This window comes from Colletotrichum navitas, assembly GCF_030913465.1.
Source record: "Colletotrichum navitas strain CBS 125086 chromosome Unknown LY79scaffold_35, whole genome shotgun sequence".
NCBI classification, from domain to species: Eukaryota; Fungi; Ascomycota; class Sordariomycetes; order Glomerellales; family Glomerellaceae; genus Colletotrichum; species Colletotrichum navitas.
The window spans coordinates 216,348-232,504 of NW_026850581.1; the positions used below are offsets into that span (position 1 = coordinate 216,348).

A 16,157-nucleotide genomic window follows, 5' to 3' on the forward strand; every position below is an offset into this window, starting at 1 on the left:
TTCGGGGGAGGAAGATGGTAAATCTCCAAGACCCGGCCTGGGTACGTACTGACCAGCTCCACTGAGACATCCCTGCATTCGCGGTGTTGTCTGATAGGCTGGACAACCTGGGCGCGGGAGACGGGCGACCCCACCACCGATCGGTGAAGTTTCCCTCGAAATTTTTTTTAAACCGAAAGAGAAGAGCGAACTGTTTTTCGAAAAATCGGGAACGCAGCTACCTCGCGACCCGCCGGGCGAGATCGACGAACACAACATAACGAAACCCGGCACAGCAGCACCCGCAGCCATGGCGGCGATCGATTCCCCGGTGACCAATGGACGCAAGTCCGACAAGAAGAGCAAGAAGGACAAGAAGGAGAAGAAGCGCCTGCGCGAGGAGGAGGATGCCGAGGCCGGCGAGGAGCGCAAGCACAAGCGCACAAAGAGCATAGGCGTGGTGCCCGACGACGATGAGTCTCCCTCGGGATCCCAGGACCTTTCGCTGGCCCCTTCAGCAGCCCTCAATGGCGAGCCGTCGCCCGAGAAAAAGAAGAAGAAGGACAAGAAGCACAAGGAGTCAGTAGGCGAAGCCGAAGAAGAAGGTGCTGCGTCGGACGCCGAGCGCAAGGAGAAGAAGGACAAGAAGAAGAAGCGCAAGTCACAAAAAGAGACGGAGGACGACCTCGAGGAACCCTCCGCCGAAACAACCGCCGCCGCCGCCGCCGAGCCGGCAAGCGAAAAGAAGGGAAAGAAGAGCAAGAAGGCCAAGGCGGCGTCTCCCGAACCTGCAGCCGACGACAGAGACGACGACGAAGACGACGCAATGGACGTCGACTCCCCCGCGAGGACGAAATCGACGTCCCGAGTCCACCAGCCCCCCGACGCGCCGCCCAAGCCCCAGTTCCCCTTCTTCACCCAGACCGTTTCCCTATACCTCCCCATCTACCCCGTAGGCTGGGACACGCCCTGCACGGCCGCGGCGTCGCAGCACCTCGAGCCCCTCGTGAACCGCTACGTCCCGGAGCTCAAGGGCGTCCTCCTCGCCTTCCGCAACGTCTCCCTCTCGGAGCAGCCCGGCCGCCGCCACGCCGCCACCAACGACAGCGAGCACTGCGACCTCGTGTCCGTGGACGAGTACGCCGTCGGCTTCGGCTACGTCACGGCGGACGTCGACCTCTTCGTGCCCCGCCGCGGCGCCTGGATGGAGGGCAGCATCAACCTCGAGAGCGAGGGCCACATCGGCGTCGTCTGCTGGGGCAAGTTCAACGCCAGCATCGAGTCGTCGCGCCTGCCGCCCGAATGGCGATGGGTGCACGCCGGCTCCGCCGAGGCGGCGTCCTACGTCGCCGACCCCTTTGACGGCGGCGACGACGACGACGCCGCCGCCGAGGCCGAGGACGAGCACGGCGCCGTGCGCCAGATCCACACCACGGGCTTCTGGGTCGACGGCAACGGCGACAAGGTCAAGGGCCGCGTCCGCTTCCGCGTCAAGGCCTTCGACGTCGGCGTCAGCGGCGACCATGGCTACCTCAGCCTCGAGGGCACGATGCTCGACGCCGCGGGCGAGAAGGCGGCGACCCAGCGCGACGCCGAGCAGGAGCGCAGGCGCCGGGCCGGTAAGAGCGGCGTTGGCGCCGGCGCCGGCGTCCTCTCAAAGGAGCGGCGCCGCATGCCCGAGTTCAGCGTGACCAAGTTTGGCGCCGTAGAGGACGAGGAGGATAAGGCGCTGCGGAAGGACGTGTGGGATACGACGGAGCCGGCGACGGAGAACAGCGAGGCCGGGGAGAAGGAGGCATTTGCGGGCATTTCGACCGAGGAGGCGTAGGAGCGGGGGGGCGGGCGGCCTGCTGCATAGCGTCGTGTCGAGCGGCTTGGCCTATGCGTCTGTGATTCCTGGCTGGGTGGCGGCTTTTCGGGCGTTTTGAGGATTAGGGAAAGTTTTTTGAACCACGACACCAATACCTGCACGCCCATGTCCTGATGAAATCGGACTACCGCGAAAAGCAGGGTGGCTGTACTTTGTAATGTCACCGTTGCAGCTCTCGAAATGGGAGCCAAACTATATCTGACGATCTGCTTGTGCACAAGCATGCCGTGCCTTTGAGCTATTGTAGCATGACATCTAGACGAACGCCCCCCTTCTGCCGCCGTTGGCATTATGGACCCCCTGCTCCTGTATCCTCTTGGAGCTACAATAAGAAAACGACGTTCAAGGAGTGCCGTTGTCGACGGCATGGCCGGACCCAAGCTGAATCGTGCAGCCAAATCTCGTTTCCCAGCCCGATACGCCTCAATCCCGCAACCGGGACGGCGTTTACCCGTCGTATGCCGGTGCTTTCCCGTGCCGCAAACGCCTCACCAGTCAGTGTACCAAGCGGTGGCCATGCGCTGCAGATGAGCAACGAACTCGGCTGCGGGCACGAGGTCGCGGTAGAGAACCCAGGAGGCGGGGCCGAGGAATCCTATCGCTCCGAACCGAAGCCGTCAGCCTTTTCTTCTGCCCGGGGGGGGGGGGTTTCTTTCTTTTTTTCTTTCACTCTTCCGGGGGGGAGGGGTTCCCCGGAGCGCGCTCCGCGGATATGCCTCGTCTGCCAACTTACCGGTAATGGACCCCTTGGGGCCGTAACCCATCCACGAGAGCACCGGGGTGATGAACAGTCTGATGATCATCCCGACGGTCATGTCTGTGAACCACGCGAAGACGGCGAGGATGATGTGGGCGAACGTCTGGGTGTAGTGGCAGCCGGCGTCGAAGAGGGAGCAGAAGAAGTCGAGGATGAGGAGGGTAAGGTAGGTCGTCATCTCCAGGAGAACCATCCTTGCGTGTTTCGTTTTGGGGTGTTTGCGGAGGATGGAGGACTCGACTTGATTCGGTTTTTTTACTTTTTTCCCGCGAGCTGTTTCGGGGCTTACCCATGAAGAGGTCTCTATTTTTTTTATTTTTTGCGGTCTTTTCTGTTTCGCAGTATGGGAGAAAGAGGGAAGAAAAACCTCGTGCTGCTGATCGGGAAGAGAGCCGAGAAGTGTGGTCTTGGCCCGGCAGTGTGCCTTTCATCACAGGCATTGGAGTCAGAAACGATCCATTATTAGGTCTTCCGTCCCCTTTTGTGGTGAATATCATCATGCGCGAAGGCTGGCTTTGAAATGTTCACGGCATCTGCTTCCTTTTATCACAGGTTTATATCCTTCAAGGAGGAGGGTTCGGACTACGGCCGGCTGCAGGTGAGGATCAGGAAATATGGTAAAGCCTAGAGAGAAGTGATTCGAGTAGCGTCTGGCTACATGGCAAGGAGAGCGTTCTTCTTCCGCTCTTTAGCAAATATCGTTGTGGTTGAATCTTACTAACTTGCTTCACTCAGATAGGAACGACTTGGGAATAAGGCAGAACGAATATAATGTGGAATTGTTGAGTTGGGAGCCACGACTACAGATTCATTACAGGTTGTAATACAACAGTGTAACAAGAAGCTGTCTGATTTTTTCGTAATCACTTTGAGCCAAATACCACTCGTGCTACCTCTCGAAACATCACTCTGTCCGCAAGACGACAAGACTCATAACACATTCAACCCTTCAGCCACCAGCGTTTCAATAACGGCTACCCTCAGACCGGCTTTCGGAGTTGTTCAGAGGCATAGCACCTGTTAGGAAGCAGTTGAAATTCGCGTTGAAATTGGGGATTGAATATCATCCCAGTTGTGACAACGCCCTGGAGGCGCGCGAAGAATCCTCTAGCAATAACATTTGCTCCATGTGTGGACCGATGGTAGGCAGCAGAGGAGTCTAGGTGCAACACGTTGTCATAAGGTCAGCCAGAGGAGATTAGCTGGGACCAGGAGAAACTGACCAGCGCGGAGACCGAAGTATCACAACCCAGTGAAGGAATATTTCCTTGCTACAACCGTGAAAAGAGCCGGCAAGACGAACCACAAAACCGAACTCAACAAACTAGCAACGAAAAACCCCATCTTGTCGATATGTGACGGAAAGTGCCGTGTGTGGCGTACGTAGTATGTAGCGTTTTGATGAGGAGCAAAGTGCCTTGGCAGAGGAAGAAGCGGCTTGGCGTGGACACTCTACGTTTGCCTCTCGAAAGGGGGTCTTTTTATACTTGAAAGACGTTGGAGAGAGGCATCACAAGACGGAAGGGTACCGAGGCCAACTCGCGTTGGCCTAGCCTTAACGAAGCGAGAGTAAAGCTGGTTATCAAGGTTCGCAATCGGGCCAACGAGACACGCATATGAATAGCCGCCGATGCTGGACAGAGGCCAAAAAAATGCAATTGGCAAGGGAAGCTTCGGTCTAACGCGGGAGGCCGTCGACATCAGAAACGAGACACTAAAGAGCCTTTCGGTGTTCCCAAGACATTGGCAATGCTTTCGTCTTCGCCTTCCCCAGCTAGAACCTTACCGAGAACCCATCACATCATGGGTAGGTCATGAGGAGAACAATCGCGAGATGAGATCTTGGGTAGGAAGTTTGATATTTTGGTACTGTCGCATGGTCAAGTAGCGCTATCGTGCTATCTTTTCTGGCATCGTGGTTCGCCGAGGACAAGAAAGTATCGCCAAACGCTCCATTCCAGAGTTCCCAATGACTTTATCCTTGCTCTGTCTTTTCCCTGTCCTTCACATGATATCTCATAGTTCGGAAGGCGGCGTGGTGTTTGAGTTGACGTCGAGGCTAGATGAACCAAGTCATGGCAACATGCTGACACCACGCAAAGATCGAGCCGGCGGGAACCGCTGCGCCGTACACGAAGCTCTGAAAGAAGGCAGCGAATGATCCTGTGTGGAGCAGATTAGCAGCAGATCGACCGGAGGAGTTTACCCTGGACGAGGACTGACCCGCAATGGGACCGAGGGGTCCAAAGCCAAGGAGATTAAGGCCGAAAACAACGGGCCAAGCGAGGAAGGCGAACATCTTGGTGGTGTTTTCTGATCGGGGTTGTAAGTTGTGGTGTGATATGTGGTGAATTTACACTGGGTAGTATGCCTGAGAGTGGAAATAGCGAAGTTGGGAGTGCATTATAAGGATGGTGATGGGAAAAGAGGTCAGGTTATATACTCATCTTTCTTTCTTGAGCGGGCAGACAGGTAGGCACGCCAGTTGGACGGCTTAAAGTGCGTGTGAGAGATCATTTGTCCCGAGTGAGCCTTGTTAGTAGGCCAAAAGGAGGCCAATAGCCGCGTATATTTCCTTGTCTTTATTCCATATATGCTGGCTTCTTCTTGCTCTCAGCAGACCGACTACGTAGATACTACTACAACCTAGACCTCACCCGCACCACCTTCCATATCGGAGCCAGAAGTCATTTCCATACCATTCCGAGGCGCTGAAAGAAGGAGAAGAGGGACCCCTTGGGCACGAAGCCCGCGTAACGGGCCTGCCAAAAAGAGGCAAAGGTGTCTGCGGCAGGACAATCAGCGCTCAACTCGGGGGGGAACAACGACAGAAAAAAACGGCGCGCGACGTGGGGACTTACTGGCGACGGGGCCGAGCTCGCCGAAGCCGAGGGCCTCGAGAACCCAGGGGGCGACGGCGACCAGGACGCCGATGGCGACGAGCGTGACGAACACCGGGTGGTCGGCGGCGAAGTCGAAGAATCTCTCGGCGGCGTCGGCGGCCGCGTCCGTGGCCCCCCTGACGACCTGGCCGATGGTGTCGCGGTGCCGGACGAGGGCCTCGACGCCCCGGAGGATGTGCTTCGCGATCTCCTCCGTCCAGGAGTTGGCGGTGACGACGTTCCTGAGGCGGCGCTCGAGGTCCTTGCCGCCCTTCTCGGCGGTGCGCAGGATGTCGACGAACTCGCCGGCGGCTTCTTGAGCGGACCGGACGGGCTGGTCGGCGATGACACCGGACGGCTTCTCCGCAGCGGTTGGCTGCTGCCGTTGCGGCTGCGGGGGCTGTCCGAGAGGGAAGCACTCGAAGAACCGGCTGCAGTCCATCTTTGTGTGATTTATGTTTGAGCTGCCGAACCGGGTATCTGAACAAGAAGCTGGCAAAAAGAGTATTTCCAAGTCTTGGTATGGTTCTTCCGGTTGCTGAAGGTGAAGAAGAAGCTGGGGCTGATGTCTTGAAATACCGAGATGTTGTGCTGTTTTGCCTGGCCCGGGGAAAGCCTGGACTGGAGTGGAAGGCCTCCCGCATCAAAACTAAAATCTGCCTTGCGTTGATGCTCTTGCCGCCGACCAGTGTCGAGGGCCATTCGCATGCACGTCTTGTTGGCCCGATTTTGAACCTAGCCAACCAACATGTCCTCAGTTCGATAAGACCCGACCAACAACCGCTGACCTCCTCATGAACCTGCTGTTCACATCCTCCGTATGTATATGCCTTTTCTTATTCGCTTATAGCAAGAGGCAGCCGGATGCATATGGCCTTTTCGCGTTGGCCCGCGCATCAACCACCATCTTGGTCGGCCCCTCACACGCTCTCTTTCATCTTCTCTCACCTACGAGGTCAAGTCAGCCAGCAAAAGAAAAGGGTATTTATTTTTCTCTCCAACAGGAAAAAGATTTGGGCCCTAACCAGGGATCGAACCTGGGACCTCTCCCAGAATGAATCGCCGTGAAGACAACCCTAAGGGAGAATCATACCGCTAGACCATCAGGGCTTATTGTGCTCATTGCAGGCTTGCTGCTGGATGACTGAGAGGGCCGGAAATGAAAATATGTTTTCTGTGGGAACGGAACGCCGGCCTCTCCCCACAAAACAGAACCGAATCCTGAGCAACAACCCCACCGTCACATCTATATTGTATCATTGCCCAAGGGTCAGTGTCATCTTCCCGTCTGTCATTTGCACGCTACGCATTCCACATCATTACGAGACCGGGTTTCATAGAATCCATTCTATCACTTCTATAGACGCTCGCTAGATGATAAAAGGTCCGCTTGAATATATGTACTTCATCATGTGACACACGATGACCTTCACTGGGATCGGGTCAAGTCCTGCAGGACCTTACGTCCCCTCAGCACGTCCTCCTCGTGGGTCGGCTCCCGCATCGTCTCGGCAATGCCCTCCTCGATCCATTGCTTGACGGCAGGGTGCCCCAGCAGCGTCTCCACGTACGCCATCGCGGGCCCCGAGAGCCGCAGCCCGAAAGTCTGCACGCGCGTGGCCACGGGCGCGAAGAAGGCGTCGGCGGCAGTGAACTCCCCGCCGGCGAGAAACGGCCCGCCGAACCGCCTGAGGCCGTCCGTCCACAGCTGGTCGAGGCGGTCGAGGTCGCGTTGCAGCGCCGTGTCGGGCGGCCCGCCGAGGTCGATGCGCAGCGCCACGTTCATGGAGCACTGGTCGCGGATGGCCTCGAAGCCGGAGTGCATCTCGGCGGCGGCGCAGCGGGCGAAGGCGCGGGCGGCCCTGTCCCGGGGCCAGGCGGCCGGGTGGGCCTCGGCGATGTACTCCACGATGGCGAGGGAGTCCCAGACGGTGACGTCGCCGTCGACCAGGGCCGGGACCTTGCCGCTGGGCGAGAAGGATAGGAACGCGGGCTGGCGGTGGCCGGGGGCGAAGGTCTGCAGGCGCTCCTCAAAGGGGACGTCGAGGGCTTTGAGGAGCACCCAGGGTCTCATGGACCATGAAGAGTAGCGCTTGTTGGCGATGAAGAGGACGAGGCTCATTGTGAGTCACGGTGGGTTGACTAGGAAGGGTCTCAGGGTGTCTGAGATGCTTGAACCGAGATTGGCTTAAAAGGAAGGGGTACAATAAAGATGAAGGGCAAGTCGTATGGTGTTCGATGGTACGAAGCGTGAGAGGGAATTTGATGTATATATATATATATATTGCGCACCAGCTAGCGGCTTGACTCACCTGGCGATACCCGTCTCCGTCTCCATCTCCGGATACCTCATTCGCGCCCCAATGGTCGAGCAGCGAAGAATCACGCAGGCGGAGCCATCCGGTTTTGGACGACAACGGACACTGGCCCAAATTAGGTAATTATTGGTAACGGGCCTCGAGGAGTCGAGCTTAAAACGACTGCGGGTTACCGGTACTGCAGAGGTGTGTGCGACTGAGGCGGCGCCAGTCCACATGGGTGCGGTTATCTGTGGAGCGCGTGCTGCTGTCGCCTGAAGCATATGTCAACGGAAGGGCGCTGCGAAAAGGGAACGTTGTGGGCCCAGCGAGCTAGCTATGGAGCTCTGCCGCTCGGAGATGAGGTAGAAGCTCCAGCTCTCGGGTGTTTCGGGTTTGGACTGTGCAATCGTTAGAATTGAACCTGCCCTTGTTCGTGTCGTGTAAGTCGAGGTCAACCAAGCCGGGGCGAACGCTCCGGTGCGGCCTGTGTGGTTTGGCTGGGGTCAAGCTGAAGGCAAGGGATCGATAAAATGTATCGTTCAACGGCCAAAACGGAGGATCGGGATCATTTGTAGGTATGTGAGAAGAGTTTGGACGAAGGGAAATGAAATGAAAGACCTTGATGTTGGTGGTTGTGTATGGCAATGGGATGAAAAATACGTATTACATAAGATACGTTTTCTGAGCAAAGACGCTGCACCTGGAAAACGTACCGGAGAAGCTCCTGCATGCAGGGTCGAGACCATTTGCAACCAAACTTTTTTTTTCTTTCTTTTTTTTCTTTGAACGAGCACCTCAATTTGGACCGAATTCCACCAATTCTCCCCCGCCAGCTCCCCGATTTCTACTCGATTATGCTCGCGGCGCCATGGGTGTGTCGGCGTTGCCTGGGAGGGCTCCTGAAGCCCAGAAGCACCCAATTCATCCGCCGTGCTAGCTCAGGCAAGCTCCTCTCCCCCCTCCATCGTCATCGTCTCTACACCCACGCGCCCATGAGCTAACACTGTCTCCCTTCCCCCCCCTTCGCAGACACAACCGCACACCTCCCACCGGCCCTCCTCCAACGAGCCCGCACCATCGCCACCGAACACGACGCCCTCGCCCGCTCCCTCGAATTAGACTACGACGCCAAGACGGCGCGCCGCCTCGGCGAGCTCTCGAGCGTCGTCACGGCCCTCCGCGAGTGGGAACGGGCGACGGGCTCCGTCGCCGAGCTCAACGGCCTCCTCGGCTCCAAGGACAAGGAGCTCCGCGACATGGCCGCCGAGGAGCTCGAGTCGACACGAGACCAGCTCGCCGCCGTCTGTCGCAGGCTCTCGGCCTCGCTGACGCCCAGGGACCCCTACGCCCACATGCCCTGCCTGCTCGAGATCCGCCCGGGGCCCGGCGGCCTCGAGGGCCGCTTCTTCGCCGACACGCTGTTCCGCATGTACAAGCAGTACTGCTCGCGCAAGGGGTACCGCGCCGAGGTCATCAAGTACGAGACGGCCGACGCCGCCGGCGACCAGTCCACCGCCGCCGGCGAGAGCCCGCTGCAGGAGGCCATCGTCGAGATCCACGACCCGGGCGCCTACGACCTGTTCCGCGGCGAGGCCGGCATGCACCGCGTGCAGCGCATCCCGGCAACGGAGAAGAACGGCCGCGTGCACACGAGCGCCGTGGCCGTGTGGGTCCTCCCGTCCTTCCAAGAGAGCGGCGGCGACGGCGGCGCCCAGGACGTCGACAACCCGGAGAGCGACTTCTACATCGACCCGGCCGAGGTCAAGATCGAGACGATGCGGGCGCGCGGCGCCGGCGGCCAGCACGTCAACAAGACCGAGTCTGCCATCCGCATGACGCACCTGCCGACGGGGACGGTGGTGAGCATGCAGGACTCGCGGTCGCAGTCGCGCAACCGCGAGGACGCGTGGAAGCTGATGCGGTCGCGCCTCGCGCTGATCCGGCGCGAGGCGCGCGAGGAGGCGGCCGCCCAGCTGCGCGACTCGGTGCTCTCCAAGCACCGCATCTCGCGCAGCGACAAGATCCGCACCTACAACTACAACCAGGACCGCGTCACCGACCACCGCGCCGGCCTCGACGTCTACAACCTCGACGACGTCATCAACGGCGGCGAGTCGCTCGACAAGATCGTCGACGCCGTCCGCGACTGGCTCGTCTCGGCCGACATCGCCGCCATGATGGCGGACGAGGAGGCCAAGGCCAAGAAGGTGCAGAAATGAAGGGCGGGATGGTCTAATGGCGGTAGCGGCGGCGGCGGCGGCGGCGGCGCACGCAGGGGTCATGTATCATATTGTAGGACTATGTATGTATGTATAGCAGCAAAAGAAATGCCCGCGGACGACGACCGCAAAGGGTCCGTTCCGAAACCAGCCCATTGCGTACCTGCACATCCGGGCGAGTGATCCGGACAAGACAGACAATGTTGGCCTATGGGATTTGTTTCCCATCTGCTTCTCCATGTGTTTCCGTCACGAGACCGGCTGGAGCCGACCGGGTGGGACCAGTAATGAAAGAAAAAAAACCTTTCGACATCGGGTACCGGTACAGACGCAATCGTCCAAACCTTCCGGATGTCGTGCAGGCCGCCAAGACCCGGGGCCGTATGCTAAAACCAACCGGGTTTTCAGCCAGTCTCCGTGGGCGTCCGCCGACCAGCCCGAGTAAACGGTTCTTGGTCTGACCAGCCAGCCACAGGGGTGTGTTGTTTGTGTGTGTATGTGTATGTGTGTGTGTGTGGTGTTTGCCCATGCACAAAAGACATGTTTTCCACGAGATGCTCGTGGCGCTTGCAGATTGAAACATTGAAAAATTTTGTTTTATTTGAATACATGTTTGACTACATCAGTGTCAACTACAAGAGAGGGGATGTCATACAGAAACGGCATGACAGAGCAAGCCCAATAATGTTTTTTTTTGTTTCCCGTCAGTCCACAGTCCGTTTTCGTGCCGTGTGTCCTCAACCGCCGTAAAGAAAGCCATAAAGACGCCGCGCTATGGTCATATATAGTAATGTACAACAAGTGGGTTGGGTTAGGGGTACAAGGGAGTACACCGGAGCGTGAGCCGCGGACTGCCTAGCCGTCAGAGGAAGAGTCCGTCGCGAGTGATGTACATGTGTTCGCGCTCTCTCCCCTCCCCCGGTCCAGGTCACGCTCCAATGTTCGCATCCATCGAGGCGAGAGAGGCCTTCAAGCCAATTGGCGCTCCCGTCTCATCATCTCCAATACGCCGACGACGCCGTTTTTGCGGAGCCTCTCCAAGACGACGCGCATGCCCTCGCGGCTCTTGCCCATCTGGTCCTGGGTCTTGCTCGAGGCGATGCTCTCGATGCTGCGCTGAACACCGCGAGCGCCAATGCCGCTCATCCATCCGGGCATCCAGCGGCCGTCCTTCTGCTCGGGCTGGTCGACGGCCGAAGGGGCCTGGTCCTTCTTCCCGCCGCGGAGGCGGTCGCCGAGGCGTGACTTGTAGACGAGGGTGGTGGTGACGTCGGTGGCCGCATCGGCGGGGGCCTCGGCGGGGAGGCGGAAGTCCTGTTTCTCGACTACGGAGAGGACGTTCATGAAGTTGAGGTTGCGGCTCTCGGTGGTCATCCAGCCTTCGCGCATGTCGATGACGGAGGTCTCGAGGACGTAGCTCGCCTTCTCGCTGGCGGAGCCGCCGCCGGTGATGGAGGCCGGGAGGAGCTTGAAAATGGGGGCGGGCATGCGCGACTTCTTCAGGTGGATGCGGGTGGTGTGCAGCCTGCCCGTGGCCGGGTCGAGGTGGCTGTCGATGGTGTCGGTGCTGAGGACATGGGTTGAGAAGGGGTTGAGCTTGGGGGAGGAGTAGCGGAGGAAGTAGGCGAGCGTCACGGTCGGGAAGGGGTGGGAGTAGGTGTGGTTCGTCGTGTGTGTGAGGACCATGTTGGCTTGAAGATCGAGTGGTCTGGTGTTGTTGTTGTTGTTGTTGTTACTTGTAGGATGAAGGTTTCAGTTGGTATCGTTCTTCGTATCTCGTGCCCTTCTTTCCGTTCTTGGTGTGCGAAACGGCGCTCACTTTCTTCGGGATGAAAGAGGCGTTGACATTGAATAGCCTATTGTGGGCGACCCAAGGCAAGTATCAGGGTTGTTTTGGAATTTGGGGGGGAGGGGAGATTTTGAAGCTATATCCGGAAGCTCGAGCACCAAATCGTCGGTTTTTGTCAGCGTCGCTGGGATTGGTATAATACAAGTTGCTGTCGTGGTGAAGGTAAAGAGGTTCAAACAAGGGAGAGGAAGAAACGAAGAAAGCGGCCGCTGCGGAAAGAGGGGGATGGTGATGACGAAGAGATGGGAAGTAAAAGAGGAGGAGGAGGAGGAGGAGGAGGAGGAGGAGAGGTGAGGAGAAGGTGGCAGTTAATGATGTAGTGCTCGTGCTCGTGCTCGTGTGTGTGTCGTTCGATAGGTCGACTGATTTTGGGGGAGAAATGCGACGACGATCGACACTGTTTTTTGGCCTAGCCATCCATCCCTTCCCCGACCACGACCCCGACCAAATCGTTGCTTCCGTTGCACACTAGCGGCACCTGCCAGCCACTGAGGGACGGCGCCAATTGGCTTTTGCTGGCAGAGCCAACGCCTCTGATTGGACGGGCGATGCTGCAACACCCCGCTTTTTGCCCATGCGAGCTTGGGCCATTTCCCGGTGGCGAAGTCACATGATGTGGAGCACACCGAGCTTCACCGAGAGCTCCGGTGAGCTGTCACTCGTACGGTCGTACCTACTCAGGCAGTCGTACACAGCATCACCACTCTTGCTCAGGCTCCCGTCACCCGTGCTCAGTGCTGCTCAGGATACAAATCCCCTTAATCACCCCCTCCTCAAGGACACACCTAACTGTCTACTCAAAATCTTAACAATGCCTTGTTATTCTAGTAGTCTACTAAGCCTAGTAGATATTCCTTGGTGTTACTAAGATACTATAAGTCAGGTAGTAACAGGGGAGTACTAGTGGCTAGCTAGAGAATTGGTATGCTGCGCAGTCGGGCTGGATGTTCTTGTCAATCCAGTTCCAAGTATCCATCGGAGCGTCTGGCATTTCTTCGTCGTTAACCGGGGCATTCCCGGCAGGGTGCGTCCGAAACCGGAAGCCGGGCCCGGGTCCAAGGCGGTCATACGTTCTGGCCCGTTGACTCTAACTGAATGGACTCAACAGACTCACTGGCTTATATAGGAGAGCGGACGGAATCCCGAGTTCTCCACTGGGTATGGTCGTATGTGCTCATTTTACAGCAGTAGTCCAACTATGACGTTACGCTGGATTATTTGGCTGACACGCCTAATTTGCCATAATTTGCACCAATGAGAACAAAGCATCCTCACCTGAATTCATCTTCTCGCAGGCTCACCTACACTATTCAACAGATGCTCAATTCCTTACTCTCTCCAACCCAGCCATATTCGATACTAGCGGCTCACCTGGAGGGGTTAGCTAGATTGGGTCCTTGCCTCTCTTACCTGACGACCTGCTATCTCGAAAGGGACGGGCTTAAGTTGCTGCTCCCGCTTTCTCTTTGTCTCTCTTGTTGTCTCTCCCAAGCCGGCATTGCCCACTTCTCCATGTACTCTGATCTCATCAGCTGCTCAGCTGTCAACCTTTCAGTAGGTTCGAACGCCATCATGCCCCGCAGCAACTCCTCCAAAGCCTGCATCTCACCTCCCTGAGTATCCCATTGGCATGTATCAGGCGTCTCGCCACGCCCCATATCCCACATACGCTGATACAGAGAACGGGACCCGGGGGTGTAGATCCTGTTTTCATTTATATGACAAGTCCAAGAGTCGTCAGACTCAAAGAAGTCCTTGCGGTTTGACCATGTATTCCACCATCGAGCAGGTAGTGGCCCAAATGTGCTCACCATCTCGGCTATAATGTCGTCACGGTCCCAGCCGAACGATTCAAAGAGAGGTCTCTCTCCAAGCACTTCATAAAGACTAACACCGAGTGTCCATATATCTGCAGCTTGGGTGATGAGATCGTTGAAGAAGCCTTCCGGTGGGAGATAGAGAGCAGGTGTGTGTAGCTCAGGTGTATGGGGTTCGGTCAATGCCTCCTTGACAGTCGCAACCACAAAAGAGGTTCCGTAGTCAGATATGCCAACCATGGGATCCACAACATTGTCTGCAGGCGTTTTTACATGCATCGGGTAAACAGCATATGGCGGCGCGTGAGGTCCAACTGGTGTGCCATCGAACCTGGAGATAGGGGCCTTATCTAGGCGGTAACGCTTATAAAGCCCTTCAGGATCCAGGCTGTTGAGATTCTGATTGAAATCCTGACTGTAGAGAAGAAAGTTCCTCATGTGAAGATCTGGCTAGTATTAGAACCACAAGATAGTTGGGCGAGGATCGTGATCCGAAGGCATACGAGATTGATTAACCTACCGCCGTGACATACTCCACGGGAGTGCAGATAAGATACTCCCATAATGATTTGAGCAGCAATAGACCTGGCAGTCTCGACAGGGAACATGAGGCTTACTGAATCTTCCTTGGATGCAGTAATATTACAAGCAGCAATTGGTTTCTGCACAAGGCAAACATGATGTCCGTTGGGGCCGCTGAATGAAAAGTCGTCCAGTAGATGCGGAACAAATCGTCGCCCTGGGTGAGAGCCACCGCAGCGCAGTTTCCGGAGAATAGAGGCTTCTGTTGATTTTGAAGATTCATCGGCAATCATGATCTTCAACGAGACGTACTGTTGCAGGTGTTTATCGCGGGCTAGCCATATTGTTGAATAGCCGCCAAAGCCGAGCTTGTGAACAACCTCGTAGCGATTGTCAAAAGTGTCCCCGATGGTGGTAGGGTGGTAGCCGCCAGTCCTATACTCTTCAAAGTCTTCAAGATCGACCTCAGGGATGTAGACCGCCCCGTTTGGCCCGTGCGGGGAAGCGTTGATGGCCATAGCCCGGCAGGAGTTCGTACCAAAGGACTTCTGCAGTGATGGAAATGTGCGTGAGATTGCTTTCCATGAAGACCGCTGATGAGACTGCACTTGACAGGGAATCGCTGGAATGGTGCGAACGCGATGTTGCCAAGCGGTACGCACCATGGCTGTTGACTATTGCGTCGAACGGCGAGGTCTCGCTATAAACTTTACTCTGGAAGCACCGGCTGATTCAGTCATATGCTCAGGTATATGTACCTAGCTGTCCATGGCCGTGTTGCATACCTCGCGTACCTGCAGCACCTGATTGGCCTGATCTCGCCGGACTTACTGCCGTCATTTGGTGAACGGAAGCAAACGCTGATGCTCTCGAGACTTCACTCATTTTCATATTTCAAATCATTCCACCAAGGGCATTCTTTTTCAGCCGAGAGTTCGTCAAGTTGTAGAAGTTCTTACGCTATGTCATTCAAGCTTCATCCGTACCCCCCTGCCACCGAAGCAATCACCCCTATCAGTACTTCATTCGTCCCGGAATGCGCAGTGGCGAGTTCTCCAACATCTCCCAGAATTCAGCTGCAAACTCGTCGTCCTCCAAGTCCCAGTCCCAGTCCCAGTGCAGCTTCCAGTCCTCAGGCATGGGACCACTTGTGAGCGCAACCAACCGCGGCCCCCTGCCTCCAAGCAAGTGCCACCGCCAGCCATGTAACCATGCGTTGTCGAGGTATAGCTTTCGCACTGCCGCACCGTATTCGTCTAGGTCTGTGCCTGAAGACCGAATATCTTCGAGCCACATGACCACCACTCTGGACATACGACGTTGCCATTCGCGCTTCTCCATGTCGAAACATCCAAAGTAAAAATCCAAGAAAAACAAGCCACTGAACAACGGCGATAGATTGTGCTCTCGACGCAGCGGCACAGCATTGGTCTGAGTCAAAGCTTCCATTGACGCGGCAGGCAAGATCCGTCGCGCAAGTTTGCGCCAGCTTTCGAATTTCTTTTCCGTCCCAAAGTCTCGTTCCGAAGCCTCGTGTGCCCCATAAGTCAAAGCCTGCACGCCAAATCAATGGAATCGCTTGCAATGTATTTGCCTCTTTCCTGAAAAAGCGACGGCAAATACTCGTCAAGGTCGCCGCTGAGAGCGAGTAGCCTCATTACACTGACAACCTCTTCTGCACTGCGTCCCATCAACCACAACACCTGTAACGCTGGGAGGCCAAACAATGTCGTCTCCTGGGTGCCGAGGCCCAGCTTGATCAAATTCATGAAGACGTCGACATTTCCCCCCAACGCCGCCTTCTGAGACCAGAAATCAGCGATGCCATCGACCGGAGAAGACTGGAAACGGCTGATGGAGTATATGACACAATGCAGAGCGTTGCAAAAGTATGCTTACATGTAGAAGTGTCCATCCAGATGGGTTGCGGTCTCGCAGAGATGCCTGGTTCCGGTTGAAAGC

The 16,157-nt window shown here is 56.7% G+C and overlaps 8 protein-coding genes and 1 non-coding gene across 9 annotated transcripts; 2 read left to right on the top strand and 7 right to left on the bottom strand.

Moving 5' to 3' along the window:
• Window positions 1-289: 289 nt before the first annotated feature.
• LY79DRAFT_580331 (uncharacterized protein) lies at window positions 290-1,807 on the top strand (the record flags this gene model as incomplete). The annotated part of the gene is made up of 1 exon (XM_060560097.1): window positions 290-1,807. One exon carries the CDS (start codon window positions 290-292, stop codon window positions 1,805-1,807), a length of 1,518 nt encoding a protein of 505 aa, XP_060413449.1.
• A 530-nt stretch (window positions 1,808-2,337) lies between these two features.
• Window positions 2,338-2,799, bottom strand: LY79DRAFT_580332 (uncharacterized protein; the record flags this gene model as incomplete). The annotated part of the gene is made up of 2 exons (XM_060560098.1): window positions 2,338-2,444; window positions 2,583-2,799. The coding sequence occupies 2 exons, from the start codon at window positions 2,797-2,799 to the stop codon at window positions 2,338-2,340; spliced, it is 324 nt and encodes a 107-aa protein (XP_060413450.1).
• Window positions 2,800-5,293: 2,494 nt separating this feature from the next.
• Window positions 5,294-5,930, bottom strand: LY79DRAFT_517007 (uncharacterized protein; the record flags this gene model as incomplete). The annotated part of the gene is made up of 2 exons (XM_060554881.1): window positions 5,294-5,391; window positions 5,468-5,930. 2 exons carry the CDS (start codon window positions 5,928-5,930, stop codon window positions 5,294-5,296), a joined length of 561 nt encoding a protein of 186 aa, XP_060413451.1.
• A 574-nt stretch (window positions 5,931-6,504) lies between these two features.
• On the bottom strand, window positions 6,505-6,598 carry LY79DRAFT_t149. The gene has a single exon. It is a non-coding gene; the product is annotated as a tRNA-Pro (tRNA).
• Window positions 6,599-6,917: 319 nt separating this feature from the next.
• On the bottom strand, window positions 6,918-7,610 carry LY79DRAFT_517032 (glutathione S-transferase domain-containing protein; the record flags this gene model as incomplete). Its single annotated transcript, XM_060554882.1, has 1 exon — window positions 6,918-7,610. One exon carries the CDS (start codon window positions 7,608-7,610, stop codon window positions 6,918-6,920), a length of 693 nt encoding a protein of 230 aa, XP_060413452.1.
• An 870-nt stretch (window positions 7,611-8,480) lies between these two features.
• Window positions 8,481-10,146, top strand: LY79DRAFT_556080 (RF-1 domain-containing protein). Its single transcript, XM_060557981.1, has 2 exons — window positions 8,481-8,730; window positions 8,818-10,146. Exons 1-2 carry the CDS (start codon window positions 8,517-8,519, stop codon window positions 10,005-10,007), a joined length of 1,404 nt encoding a protein of 467 aa, XP_060413453.1. The 5' UTR covers window positions 8,481-8,516; the 3' UTR covers window positions 10,008-10,146.
• A 443-nt stretch (window positions 10,147-10,589) lies between these two features.
• On the bottom strand, window positions 10,590-12,113 carry LY79DRAFT_556083 (PRELI-like family protein). Its single transcript, XM_060557982.1, has one exon. The coding sequence runs from the start codon at window positions 11,691-11,693 to the stop codon at window positions 10,977-10,979; it is 717 nt and encodes a 238-aa protein (XP_060413454.1). The 5' UTR covers window positions 11,694-12,113; the 3' UTR covers window positions 10,590-10,976.
• A 1,164-nt stretch (window positions 12,114-13,277) lies between these two features.
• On the bottom strand, window positions 13,278-14,713 carry LY79DRAFT_590795 (kinase domain-containing protein; the record flags this gene model as incomplete). Its single annotated transcript, XM_060561199.1, has 3 exons — window positions 13,278-13,526; window positions 13,668-14,119; window positions 14,194-14,713. The coding sequence occupies 3 exons, from the start codon at window positions 14,711-14,713 to the stop codon at window positions 13,278-13,280; spliced, it is 1,221 nt and encodes a 406-aa protein (XP_060413455.1).
• Window positions 14,714-15,060: 347 nt separating this feature from the next.
• Window positions 15,061-16,096, bottom strand: LY79DRAFT_231880 (uncharacterized protein). Its single transcript, XM_060551685.1, has one exon. It carries the CDS (start codon window positions 15,642-15,644, stop codon window positions 15,210-15,212), a length of 435 nt encoding a protein of 144 aa, XP_060413456.1. The 5' UTR covers window positions 15,645-16,096; the 3' UTR covers window positions 15,061-15,209.
• Between the last annotated feature and the right edge of the window lie 61 nt (window positions 16,097-16,157).